Source organism: Schistocerca nitens, chromosome 1 (assembly GCF_023898315.1).
Source record: "Schistocerca nitens isolate TAMUIC-IGC-003100 chromosome 1, iqSchNite1.1, whole genome shotgun sequence".
Classification (NCBI taxonomy): Eukaryota; Metazoa; Arthropoda; class Insecta; order Orthoptera; family Acrididae; genus Schistocerca; species Schistocerca nitens.
In genome coordinates, this window is record NC_064614.1 from 930,479,485 (window position 1) to 930,492,046 (window position 12,562).

General features: G+C 37.5%; 1 protein-coding gene across 2 annotated transcripts in view; it reads left to right on the forward strand.

Moving 5' to 3' along the window:
* Nucleotides 1-12,562, forward strand: part of LOC126193450 (N-terminal kinase-like protein) — a 138,119-nt gene that overhangs the window by 45,700 nt on the left and 79,857 nt on the right. For both annotated transcript variants that reach the window (XM_049932688.1, XM_049932687.1), the window contains exons 6-9: nt 1,562-1,876; nt 2,738-2,861; nt 8,957-9,054; nt 9,142-9,234. In XM_049932688.1, the coding sequence (XP_049788645.1) occupies nt 1,562-1,876; nt 2,738-2,861; nt 8,957-9,054; nt 9,142-9,234 (630 nt within the window). The remainder of the gene's footprint in view (nt 1-1,561; nt 1,877-2,737; nt 2,862-8,956; nt 9,055-9,141; nt 9,235-12,562) is intronic.

Consider the following 12,562-nt stretch of genomic DNA (forward strand, 5'->3'; position numbering starts at 1 on the left):
AGTGCCATAACTTTAAATCTATTATCTGATACATTATGCCACAGATCCATTAATCTTTCACTAAAGTAAAGAAGCCACCCAAAGTCGATGTTCACATTCCGTGCTTATAAGGACATTTGCTTTTCCACTAAATAATGAATGGATTTGCATCCCTGCAATTACTTACATATCATAGACCTCTCATTCCAGGCATAGATTATACAGTATTTGCCACGTAAGCATTAATAGAGTTAATCATTATCAGGCTGTGGGTGAAACAAGAATGTAGGGCATTCACCACAGACTTGAATGGATTAGTGGCCATAAGTCGTGCTAGCCTAGTTGGAATGTATAACCCAGTGGGTTTCAGTGTTCCCTTTACCGCAGCCTAGATATTCGTCCATTCTCAAAAACTTGATGGTTTCATCACAAATACTTTTCCCACAATAATGAAGCAGTTTGACATGGACTAGATGAATCAGTTTTATCTGATGATGTCACATTGCCTGATAGTTTTGTGAAATAAGCAGTACCAGAAACAGGAGATGAGTAATACAATGGATCAATTAAAATGCATATGTGCATAGTCTGTTATGTAAATCCAAAAACCAGCAAATACGTTACTGCAGCTTCATAAGCATGTAGATCAATGTTGTCGGCTGCTCCATTTGCTTCTGTCATACAATCACAGCACACAACTTGTGACTTTCTCAGCTGTTTTTGTGACAGTAAAACTTACAGAGTTACGATGCATGTAACTCTCATCTTGTAACTTTAGTCATAAACACTATCCATAGTAACAAATCATTGGTGTTTAGGTGCATATACTTTTCTGTACTAATTGGCTTCACCTGAAGTAGCAAATTACTTGCCTCAGCATGAACAGCCATCTACATTCAAGTGCAGTTAACAGGAAAATCCTTTCCATGCCAACACTAGCTTCTGTTTTGTGACAGCTTAAATGATGAAGCAAAGGTATATTTTATCTTGTTTGCTAAACTCAAGGATAAATTTTTTACAGTACTCATGGTGCTTCTAACATGAATAAATAATAAAATTATTAACATGTTTATGTATAACTGAAGCTATGTTTAGCATTATAGTACACTTACAAGATTCTTGCTGCCATAAGAAAACCATTCCATATTATCTTAGGTTTCGTTTCCAACTTGTCATCAGTCATTTTTCTATCTAACGCCATTAAAAAGTGATGTAATTTGGACATAAACATATTTTATTGAATATTGATGCATGTTATATTTGTTGGTTACATCTATTAAATGTCATGTTAAAATTACATGCCTACAGTTTTCAAAACTGATAAATATAGCAGAATGAATGGAGCAGTGTGTGCAATTATGTCCATTCATTTAGTGGTGACTACCAACCGAATTAAAGCTTGTATAAAATGTCCTCTGTATTCTCTTTAAAAGATGTGTGTTATGACTAAGTCAAGTATAGTATTGTCCTGATACAATATTATAGATAATAACAATAATAATACATATCCAGATACTTTGCATGATTTTCAGTTATATTGCTTAATGGAGTCACATGACTAATATTAATATCTTATCAACAGATTCCCAAGCAGCTCAGTACTGTGTATTGTGAGCTTGTTGGAGCAAATCCTGCAAGTAGACCTAATCCAGCTGACATTATAACAAGATGTCGGAAAATTGGAGGATACTTCAAGAATGATTTAGTTGATGCACTACTCTTTCTTGAAGAAATTCAGATTAAAGAAAAAAATGAAAAGAATAGATTCTTCAGCTCAATAACATCACAGCTTGATAGCTTTCCAGAAAATGTTTGTCAACATAAGATTTTACCGCAGCTCATTACGGCATTTGAGTACGGTGATGCAGGGTCAGCTGTCCTAATGCCCATGTTTAAGGTAAGTATCCTTTTTTTTTTCTTTGGTGGATATATGGAAAGGTTTTCCACTTGTTTCATCCATAGGAAATAATCTGTAGAATTGAGATTTTGTGTGGAATAGAGGTGGACTAGAGTATTACATAGATTGGGTGATGTCAGAATATCATTTTGGGAATGAGGGTAGACTGTACCTTACCTTCAGGAATGACAAGTATTCAAAGCTTTGACCCACAATGTGGAGGAATTTTTCAAGGCTTAGAGTTTTCTTTTTGTATCCTTCTTGTTGCGTACTGCAACATCTTTTCTGTCCCATCCTTGTAGATGACTTTCCTGTCAAACTCTTTGCTTCCATTTCATCTCCTTCTCCTCTCACCTCCCCCTCCATTCACATTTTCTTTATTGCAAGTCTCCTCTCTTATTTTATCATTCATTTTACCTTTAATCCTTTAACAACACTCCACAACTTAAGCTTTCAGTATACTTTTTCCCTTGGCTTCTGCCTATTGTTTCCTCTCTAGATTCTATATTTCTCTACCTTTTACCATGCAGTGATTGTATCAATGTATTGAGAGAGATATTTCTTTTGAATATAAAAAGTGTCAACTTTTTTGTTATTTTCACCAAAAATTTCACAGTTAATTACTTCATGAGAAAAAGGACAACAAAGTAAACAAATTGTGTAAGCATTATTTATTAGTTGTTTTTAGTGACTGTAAATCTTTAGAAACATAAATCGCGTCCTCTGCACTCTTTTCCTGTTCCTGCACACTTTTAAATGGCAAATCATAGTTTTATGAGAGAGAGAGAGAGAGAGAGAGAGAGAGAGAGAGAGAGAGTAAAATTTAATAATAGAACATATTTATCATGAAATCTCTTTCAGTTGGGCCGTCTCTTAGATGAAGTCGAATATCAGAAGAAAATAGTACCCTGTGTTGTTAAACTCTTCAGTTCCAATGATAGAGCAACCAGAATACGCTTGTTGCAACAACTGGAACATTTCATTGGTAAGTAACAGATAATTACTGCTCTTATACCACTCATCCCCCCTTTTCTCCACCACTTTCCTACTACTGTGGTAACCCTTGTCAGAAAAAATGAAAGCCTTGTTATTGTCATCTAACTTCCAGCAATATTTAGTTTGCATTTAGTTGTTATCTTTTCCAGCTACCACCTAATATACTGATTGCTTAGAAAAAAGCAAATACTCAAATACCTCATTTGGAATTGTTATCCAACATGAGCTTGTTTATCAAGTGAAAGGCACACAGTTTCTAGAGCAGTAAAGTTTCATAGGTACAGAGCTGAATGTAATAACAACAACCCAGATGTTAAGGGTAGATTTAGTTTACAGGTGTGTACAAAGTGTTCAATGAATGGATCTGTATCATAAGGGCAGTGTGTGTTAAAAATGTGTGTGCATCTATGCATGGAGGGACATTCTGAGAAGCATCATGTAGCATTGAATGCAATGAGCTAGACAGATTTGTGCACTGCAATCAGATGAGCACAGTTAAAGTGAAGGTTAAGAGTCATAGGGCAATGGAACATCACGCAAACCTCAATTTTTGTTACAAATTGTGGAAAAGGATACAGAGATACATTCATTATTGGTGCAAGTGTTTGTAGTGACTACTGTAAGTAGAAAATATGCTTGGCTAGTTTACAAGCTTTTAGAATGAAAAAGAATCTGGTGTGTTCATGTGGTATGTTTGTTTCCACCCAGCATGCATAACTGACATCATCAAGCAACAGGTAATCTCGAAAAATTGGCGACACTGTTTGAAGTGGATACCAGTGTAATTGAGAGTGAACATAAGCATGTCTGGAGTCTAAGCAACAATCTGTAGAATATTTGTTGTGTAAATAAAAAATGCCTTCTGTTGCTGCACTGTGTTTTATTTTCCCAGACACATTTCACCTTTTTTACTTTAAGGCATCATCAGAGTATCTATAATGATAAGAGTTTGTTTTGATATCAAACAATGGAAACTCTAGATTGCTGCTTGTATCCCACATGATGTTGTATTCCAGCTCCTCAAGATGCTGGAGATGGCAGTCGTGTGTGCTTTAGGTGTGCTTGCTTGTGTGTGTGTGTGTGTGTGTGTGTGTGTGTGTGTGTGTGTGTGTGTGTGTGTGTGTGTGTGTGACTTTACTGATGAAGGCTGTGGCCGATAGCTATGTGTGACTGTCTTTTAATAGTGCCTGTCTGCAGCTTCTTTTGTTTTAATATGTATTATTTGTAGATTATCAAACAGTTCACTTCTTGCTTTTTATGTGAGTGATTACTAATGGTTGTTTCTGTTTTTAGTTGGAATCAGCGTTTCCTCTGATCTGGTCACATGGAGGTCACACTAGCACTCTATTTATGAAACAGAAGCACATTTTTGTGTTTTGAACATTTTTCTTCCCACCTTTTCTTTTCTTTTCTTTACTTCTTCTTCTTCTTCTCCTCCTCCTCCTCCTCCTCCTCCTCCTCCTCCTCTCTCTCTCTCTCTCTCTCTCTCTCTCTCTCTTTTTTTTCCCCCCCCCCCCACTTGTTATGATGCGCTATCAGGCTTCCATCATTAATATTGACATAACACTAATGAGAACAAACACCAATCCCAACTAAATACAGGAAGAACCATAAGTAATCACTTATTTATATAAAAAGTGAGACGTGAACTGTTTTATAATCTATGAATAATACATATCAAAACAAAAGTGTATCATAACTATAGCATTATAGAACCCACTGATGATGCCTTAAAGTAAAAGAAAATGAAATGTTTCAGGAAGAGAAGGCCTTTTTTTATTTACATAACAAATATTTCTGTGCTTTCTGTGGAGGATGGCCATACAAACACACAGATTAAACTATAGAATGATTTTCTTGACAGTGGATTTAGTAATATTGTGACTGTAATTTTACATACAAATTATTTGCGGCAACCAGTCACTATTAAGGTTTTCAAATTTATTCCTTGACATTTAACCCAATTCATGAGTTTTACAACCATATATAGAAGGCTAATTCTCTCAACCTGGGTTCTGTGTGATCTGACCAACATTCCTAACCATCCCCAACCTCTTTCTCTTTCCATGCCAGTGAAGGAAATAAATAGCTGTTATTCTGGTTCTTGTTGTCTTTGATTTGGACTATTTTGATACAGCTCTCCACATTAGTCCCTTACATGCAAGCCTCTTCATCTCTGCGCGTGATTCTGCAGCCATATTATCTAATGAGTACAATGTTGGTAAGTTGACAATTAATGAATATAAAAAACAAAAGATGGGCATCAGAAATTTTGTCTCCAAGTTTGATGCTACTGGCAGATCAACAAATTGTAAAATTATGAAGCTTGACATGTATATAGAACTGAAAGATGCTGTTTACAAGCAGTTTACATTAAAATAGAACCTATCTCGGATCCTATTCCGTGTGAAAAGGAAATTAAATTTAATGAAAGTCTTGGAGTGTGATCCGATTTAAAGCAACATAGACTGAGACTTTAAGTCAAGACACGGCATTCATGAGGTTCAAATACAAGGAGAAAAACTGTCAACTGATTCTTCAGCAGCTGGTTTTTTCACAGTAAAACTAAGGGACATATTGAGGGAAGAAAATTATGCTCTCAAAAACATTTACAATACTGACAAAACTGGGCTCAATTGGAAAGCTATGCCAAGGAAAACTCTTGCTTCATGTCTTGAGTTAGTAGCACCTGGTCCTAAAATAAATAAGGATTGTATTACTGCTTCAACTTGTGCTAATGCTACTGGTAGCCACTGATTCCCTATGCTCATCATTTGTAAAAGTAGGAGACAACATTTTTTCAATCACATTAATAGATCTGTGGTGCTTGTTGTTTACACCTCACAAAAGAGCACCTGGTTGGGCAGTAAGATTTTCACAGAATGGCTTATGGAAGTTGTTGTCACCTCTGTAAAAGCTCATCAGTTAAAGAAAGGCAAAGAGAGAAAACATTAATGCTCCTTGACAACGCATCAACTCGTACATCATTTGACATCTTAAATGAAAAGGACAAGTTTATAAAAGTTGTATTTTATTCCCTTAAAGTTTACTCCTTATTACAGCCTGTGGATCAAGGCATTATTAAAACATTCAAATGGTATTTCAGGAAAGAATTGTTGTCTAAGTTATTCTTAAAAAAAGAAGAGGAGGGAGAAGAAAGTCTGTTGGGAAATTGTGAAAATTTTGGTTTGAAAGAAGCATCCTACATGATCACAGCAGTGTGGGTAGTGTAAAGGAACAGAATTTTAAAAACAGCCTGGAATAAAATTTTTAGTATGTCAGAAATTTGTCAAAGTCTGATTGAAAATAATGAATAGTGATGTGGCTGAAATGCTCAGTATGCTAAAAGAACACAATTGCCATGAATGTGATGAAGAATATGTCCAAGAGTGGACTGGTGTCAGTGACGCAGATCCAGAGCATCAAATCATGCAAGATCGTGAAGTTATAAACATTGTCACTGATAAAGCTGATGCAGCCAGCATCTCATCAACTAGTGGTCCAGAAAATGAAGCTGAAAGCATAGCATCTGCTTCTGAAGCATTTTTATGTTTAGATATTGCCTTGAAATAGTTTGAAGCTCAATATGAAGGGGACTAGTATCAGATATGTCCTTAGAAAAGGTCTGTGCTTTTAAGCTGATAGGCTTGTGTAGACAGATCAAAATTAAAGATTCTTTAAGCATTAATTGTACATGTGTGTAATGTACCTGCCAAGTTCATTTGTATTACATATTTTTTGTTCACTAGGCCCCGAAGCCTTGGTGAAAGGTATGGTTCAGTAATTCCAATTCAGTTTGATATTGAGTGATGAGATGGGCGCTCCTGCTACTTCTGGGAGGGGGGGGATTTCAGATGTGTGAATATATGGCATGGGAGATTTGTCCAGTGACTAAGGTTTGATAGATAAGGGTTGTGTGTGTGTGTGTGTGTGGGGGGGGGGGGGGTGTCCTTCAAATATCATCTGGTATTTTGCTGCCCAAATGGCAAAACTCTTCTACTACTTTCACTGTGTCATTTCCTCATTAATTCTGGGGGGGGGGGGGGGTCCTTCAAATATCATCTGGTATTTTGCTGCCCAAATGGCAAAACTCTTCTACTACTTTCACTGTGTCATTTCCTCATTAATTCTGTCATCATTGCCTGATGTAATTAAACTGCCCTTCATTACACTTGTTTTACATTTGTTGATATTCATTTTATAATCTCTTTTGTTGTGGGAAGATCAATTTGGGTTCCAGAGAAATGTAGGAAAGCACTAGGTGACATTGACTCAGACTTGTATTGGAGGACGGATTGAGAAAATCCAAACTGATATTTATACCATTTGTAGATTCAGAGAGAGGTTTTGACAATGTTAACACTACTACTTAAGCTACTTTAGCCACAGGACAACAACATTATTTGTCCACTACCTTCAAAAAGAGAGACTAGCAATTGAAGGATGCTCACGAGGGTCTTGCTGTGGTCCAGATCAATAGACTATATTAATTTGTTTCTTAGGTTGCCTTGCTCAAAGCACTCTCTCACAGTTGCTTTTGTGAACAACATAATTCTGCTAACTAAAGGGGAAAGATCACTTGAAACTGAGTGTGTCTGCAATACGACAAGCAACAAATCGGAACTTGGACCAATAACAGCAAACTCTGATTCAACAAACGAAATTAAAAGCTAGGCTTATCACAAGAAAAGGGCAATGTGCATCATCAAAAATTCACTTTTACGCTAAGAACAGCAGACTTCAACAGGTGGATCATCTAAAACTCCTGGGTGTCATAATTAATAGCAAGTTTACATTCAACACTCCACAGACAAATGTACATTTTTAATTAACACTCTCTCCATATCAGCTAGACTCAGTTTGGGTATATGAACTGAGGCACTGTGATCTATTTATAAAGGAAAGATGCTACCTATTTGTTGTACATCTCACCAGTGTGGATACAAGTGCTCTCCAAAATTTTTGAGACTGGTGCTGTCATCTGTTGAAAACCTTACCTTTGGACAAATGGTCACCATCACCCTCGAAGTAGTTCCCATCTGCACGTGCAAACTGGTCCCAGGGCTTCTGCCACTGGCCAAACGTTTTCTGGAAGTCCTGTTCTTTGAGGATATTTATCACCTCCAGCGATGCTTCTTGAATCCTCTCTAGAGTATCGAACCAATGGCCTTTCAACTTGAATTTCAGTTCTGGGAAGAGCGCGAAGTCGCAAGGTGACAGATCTGGTGAATACGGTGGCTGGGGTACAACTGCCATATTGTTTTTTGCCAAAAAGGTCCTGATGAGCAAGGACGTGTGACAGAGAGCATTGTCGTGATGTAGCAGCCAGTTACCTTGACACCAAAGTTCGGGCCATCGTCGTCGCGCGTTTTCATGGCCCTGTCGCAAAACATCACAGTAGTATGTGTTTGGTTGGGTGGGACAAATTCTTTGTGCACAATTCCCTTGGTATCAAAGAAAACAATGATCATGTTCTTCACTTTGCTCTTCACCTGTCTCGCTTTTTTGGGTCTTGGAGAACCCGGGCTCTTCCACTGTGAGACATGCGTACAGCTCATGCTCTGTCCCCCAAACACTTGTTGAATCATTGCAAGGGTCTCTGTAGCGGCAAAGATCTACTACTCCTACTTTCCAGATTGCAGCACCAGTCCTGAAAATTTTGGATTCCACCTCGTAGTAGCACTATAATGACAATAAAACAGCATCAAAATTAATACAACACAAAGCTTAATCAGTTTATAGATAATAAAAGCTTACAGGTCATCATCCAATACTTCCTGGATTTCTCTCATTATTATCTTTCGTACTATTGCTGTTGAAATTGGAAATAAAGTTACATGTTGTTAATAACTAGATTTGTTCCATTCACTTTGGCTGCCCAAGTTTATCTCAGATTATGTCATATGTGTTTATTGATATTTGTTTTTTTTATGGAATCATAAAACTGTCTGCCAATCTAAATTCAAATTTAGTTTCATCTTTTGATGTTGTTTACATGATGCTCTTAAAGTTTAGCATACAAGTATTTACAATGAATTTAAAAATATACAAGGTAAAATATTCATTATCTTCTTTGCCTTCTAGGACATCTGCAATCAAATATTGTAAATGAACAAATCTTCCCACAAGTAGCCAATGGTTTTATGGACACAAACCCAACTATCCGTGAACAGACAGTAAAGGTAATAACGTTTTATTCCAGAGGCATTGGATAAAAGATTTTCTTCTCAGTTTTGTACCAATTTTAAATACATCCTTTTCTTTTACAGTCTATTATTCATCTGGCTCCAAAATTAAATTACAATAACTTAAATGTTGAGGTTCTAAGACATTTTGCGAGACTTCAGTCAAAGGATGATCAGGTACTGTGGACATCACATAATAAAACTCACTATAAAGGTTACTAAGCTTTATCACATTTTTATTTTGATCAATTTTCGGGATTACAAACTTCATCAGTTTACTGAAAGCTAACTGCCAAAGTATTGAAGCAAAATGCCTAAACCTTTCAACTCAAAACAATGTCAAGTTTTCTCCTATAAACTTACAATTACATGTATGAAAAAGGCTGTGAAAACAGATACCCATCTTTGTAATTTTTCCCCTCCAGTGACCCAGGTGGGGTTAAAGATGGGTTACTCACATACCACTGCCCCCTCCGTCTCAGTCTACAACTGTCTGTGCTTTTATGGCAGTTGACTTCCCTAATTTTGAGATATTTGAACATATATTTCCTGTAACTATAGCAACAGGTGATGAGGATGTACTAGTCAGTTCACTATGTTCATTGATTGTTCTGATCACATAATTAGTTAACAGCAGTAGGTTCTCAATGATATTCACAGTTCTGATACTGTATGTTGACCAGTTTGGTCTTTGTGTCCTTAGGAGCCAGTTAATTCTTAAACTGACTCATAAGATTGCACTCTAAGGCCATAACTTGCCAAAAATGGTACAGACTATTCTGTCAGTACTGAATGAATCAATATCACCATTGCTGCTTCCAAAGAAATTGTTTATCCTGGCAGATTCTTGTTTAATAGGACTTGTGGCCACTAATTACGTAACTGCAATAAATAAAAATCTATTAATGCCTGAGATTATGATGGAATTTTTGTACAGTAATTAGTGCCCACAAGTCCTATTAAACAAGAACCTGCTAGAATAAATGATTTCCTCATAAACGACAATGTCCCAGGTAAGGGACCAAGTGGGGCCTGTGATAGTGTAGAGGGAGTATAGGACATTCTGGTTATCAGCACTACCTTCCTTGAGTCTGTAGTGACTCGAGAATTTCGGTGTAAATTCTAGGGACACTCTGCTTTCCACAATCTCATACACCCAATATTTTAAAAGTAAGTAAGAGAGTGGAAACGTATCTACTGCGCTGCCGGTTTCTGTGTGCAAGTTGGAAGTTTGTATTGAGAAGACGATAAGCGGAGCAGTCGAACGACACCGACAAGTGTTTGCCGCAAGAGCCACAGACGCTGTGTGAGAGGACACGGAGTAATTAAATGCTATTCTTTGCTGTGTTAGTGAATGTGATTGTTGAAAAAAAAAAAAGATAGAAAAATGAACATTTTACTATAGACTTTTAACTTAGTTCATGTCTTAGCTCTGAACGAAGAAAGACGCATGGGACGTCTATAAATTATTTGGTTGTTTTTGAATTGCTGGTGGTTAAAATCTCGAAATACGACGCTGGCCGCTGTGGCCAATCGGTTCTCGGTGCTTCAGAATGGAACCACGCTGCTGCTACGGTCGCAGGTTCGGATCCTGCCTCGGGCATGGATGTATGTGATGTCCTTAGGTTAGTTAGGATTAAGTAGTTCTAAATCTAGGGGACTGATGACCTCAGATGTTAAGTCCATAGTGCTTAGAGCCATCTGAACCATTCGAAATAAGAGTGAAATACGAGAAGACAGAAATATTTACATGTGAAATTTAATAAGTCACGGCTGCAAAATACTAACACGAATTCTTTATAGACGAATGGAAAAACTGGTAGAAGCCGACCTAGGGAAAGATCAGTTTGGATTCTGTAGAAATGTTGGAACACGTGAAGCAATACTGACCTTACGACTTATCTTAGAAGAAAGATTAAGGAAAGGCAAACCTACGTTTCTAGCATTTGTAGACTTGGAGAAAGCTTTTGACAATGTTGACTGGAATACTCTCAAATTCTGAAGGTGGCAGGGGTAAAATACAGGGAGTGAAAGGTTATTTACAATTTGTACAGAAACCAGATGGCAGTCATAAGAGTCAAGGGACATGAAAGGGAAGCAGTGGTTCGGAAGGGAGTGAGACAGGGTTGAAGCCTCTCCCTGATGTTATTCAATCTGTATATTGAGCAAGCAGTAAAGGAAACAAAAGAAAAATTCGGAGTAGGTATTAAAATTCATAGAGAAGAAGTAAAAACTTTGAGGTTTGCCGATGACATTGTAATTCTGTCAGAGACAGCAAAGGACTTAGAAAAGCAGTTGAACGGAATGGACAGTGTCTTAAAAGGAGGATATAAGATGAACATCAACAAAAGCAAAATGAGGATAATGGAATGCAGTCAAATTAAATCGGGTGATGCTGAGGGAATTAGATTAGGAAATGAGACACTTAAAGTAGTAAAGGAGTTTTGCTACTTGGGGAGCAAAATAACTGATGATGGTTGAAGTAGAGAGGATATAAAATGTAGACTGGCAATGGCAAGGAAAGTGTTTCTGAAGAAGAGAATTTTATTAACATAGAGTATAGGTTTAAGTGTCAGGAAGTCCTATCTGAAAGTATTTGTATGGAGTGTAGCCATGTATGGAAGTGAAACATGGATGATAAATAGTTTGGACAAGAAGAGAATAGAAGCTTTTGAAATGTGGTGCTACAGAAGAATGCTGAAGATTAGATGGGTAGATCACATAACTAATGATGAAGTATTGAATAGAATTGGGAAGAAGAGGAGTTTGTGGTACAACTTGACAAAAAGAAGGGACCGGTTAGTAGGACATGTTCTGAGGCATCAAGGGATCACAAATTTAGCATTGGAGGGCAGCGTGGAGGGTAAAAATTGTAGAGGGAGACCAAGAGATGAATACACTAAGCAGATTCAGAAGGATGTAGGTTGCAGTAGGTACTGGGAGATGAAGAAGCTTGCACAGGATAGAGTAGCATGGAGAGCTGCATCAAACCAGTCTCTGGACTGAAGACCACAACAACAACAACAACAACAACAACAACGAAATGCAAGAATGTTATTGTGCATAATCCAATACATCATTAATTGGTGAAAACAGGGAAATTGTTTCGCAGAGTTGGATTCTGCATAAACGGTAAAAAGGGGTGAAAATTAATAAATACCATACAAGAAAAGACACAAGGAAAATCTGAACAGTTTAGACTAAGAAGAGTTACGACGAGATCTATTCGATGTCGAAGATCCAGTGTGGAGAGTAAGCCGCCCTCACACACATCGCGGGGGCGTGGACCCCGTAGCCATTAACCGATGCCAACGACGCCAGCTGCTACTCACCGGTGCTGACTACAAATCTGTTCACTGACACTGATGCTGAAACCAACCTTTGATGCTGCCGGCGCCCGTGCTATTCACCGGCACTGATTCCACACCTGCTCACTGACACAGCCTAAAACTCTACTCCGGGTGAGCGAAAGACAATTAATTGAGTGTAAAGTTAAGGACACTGT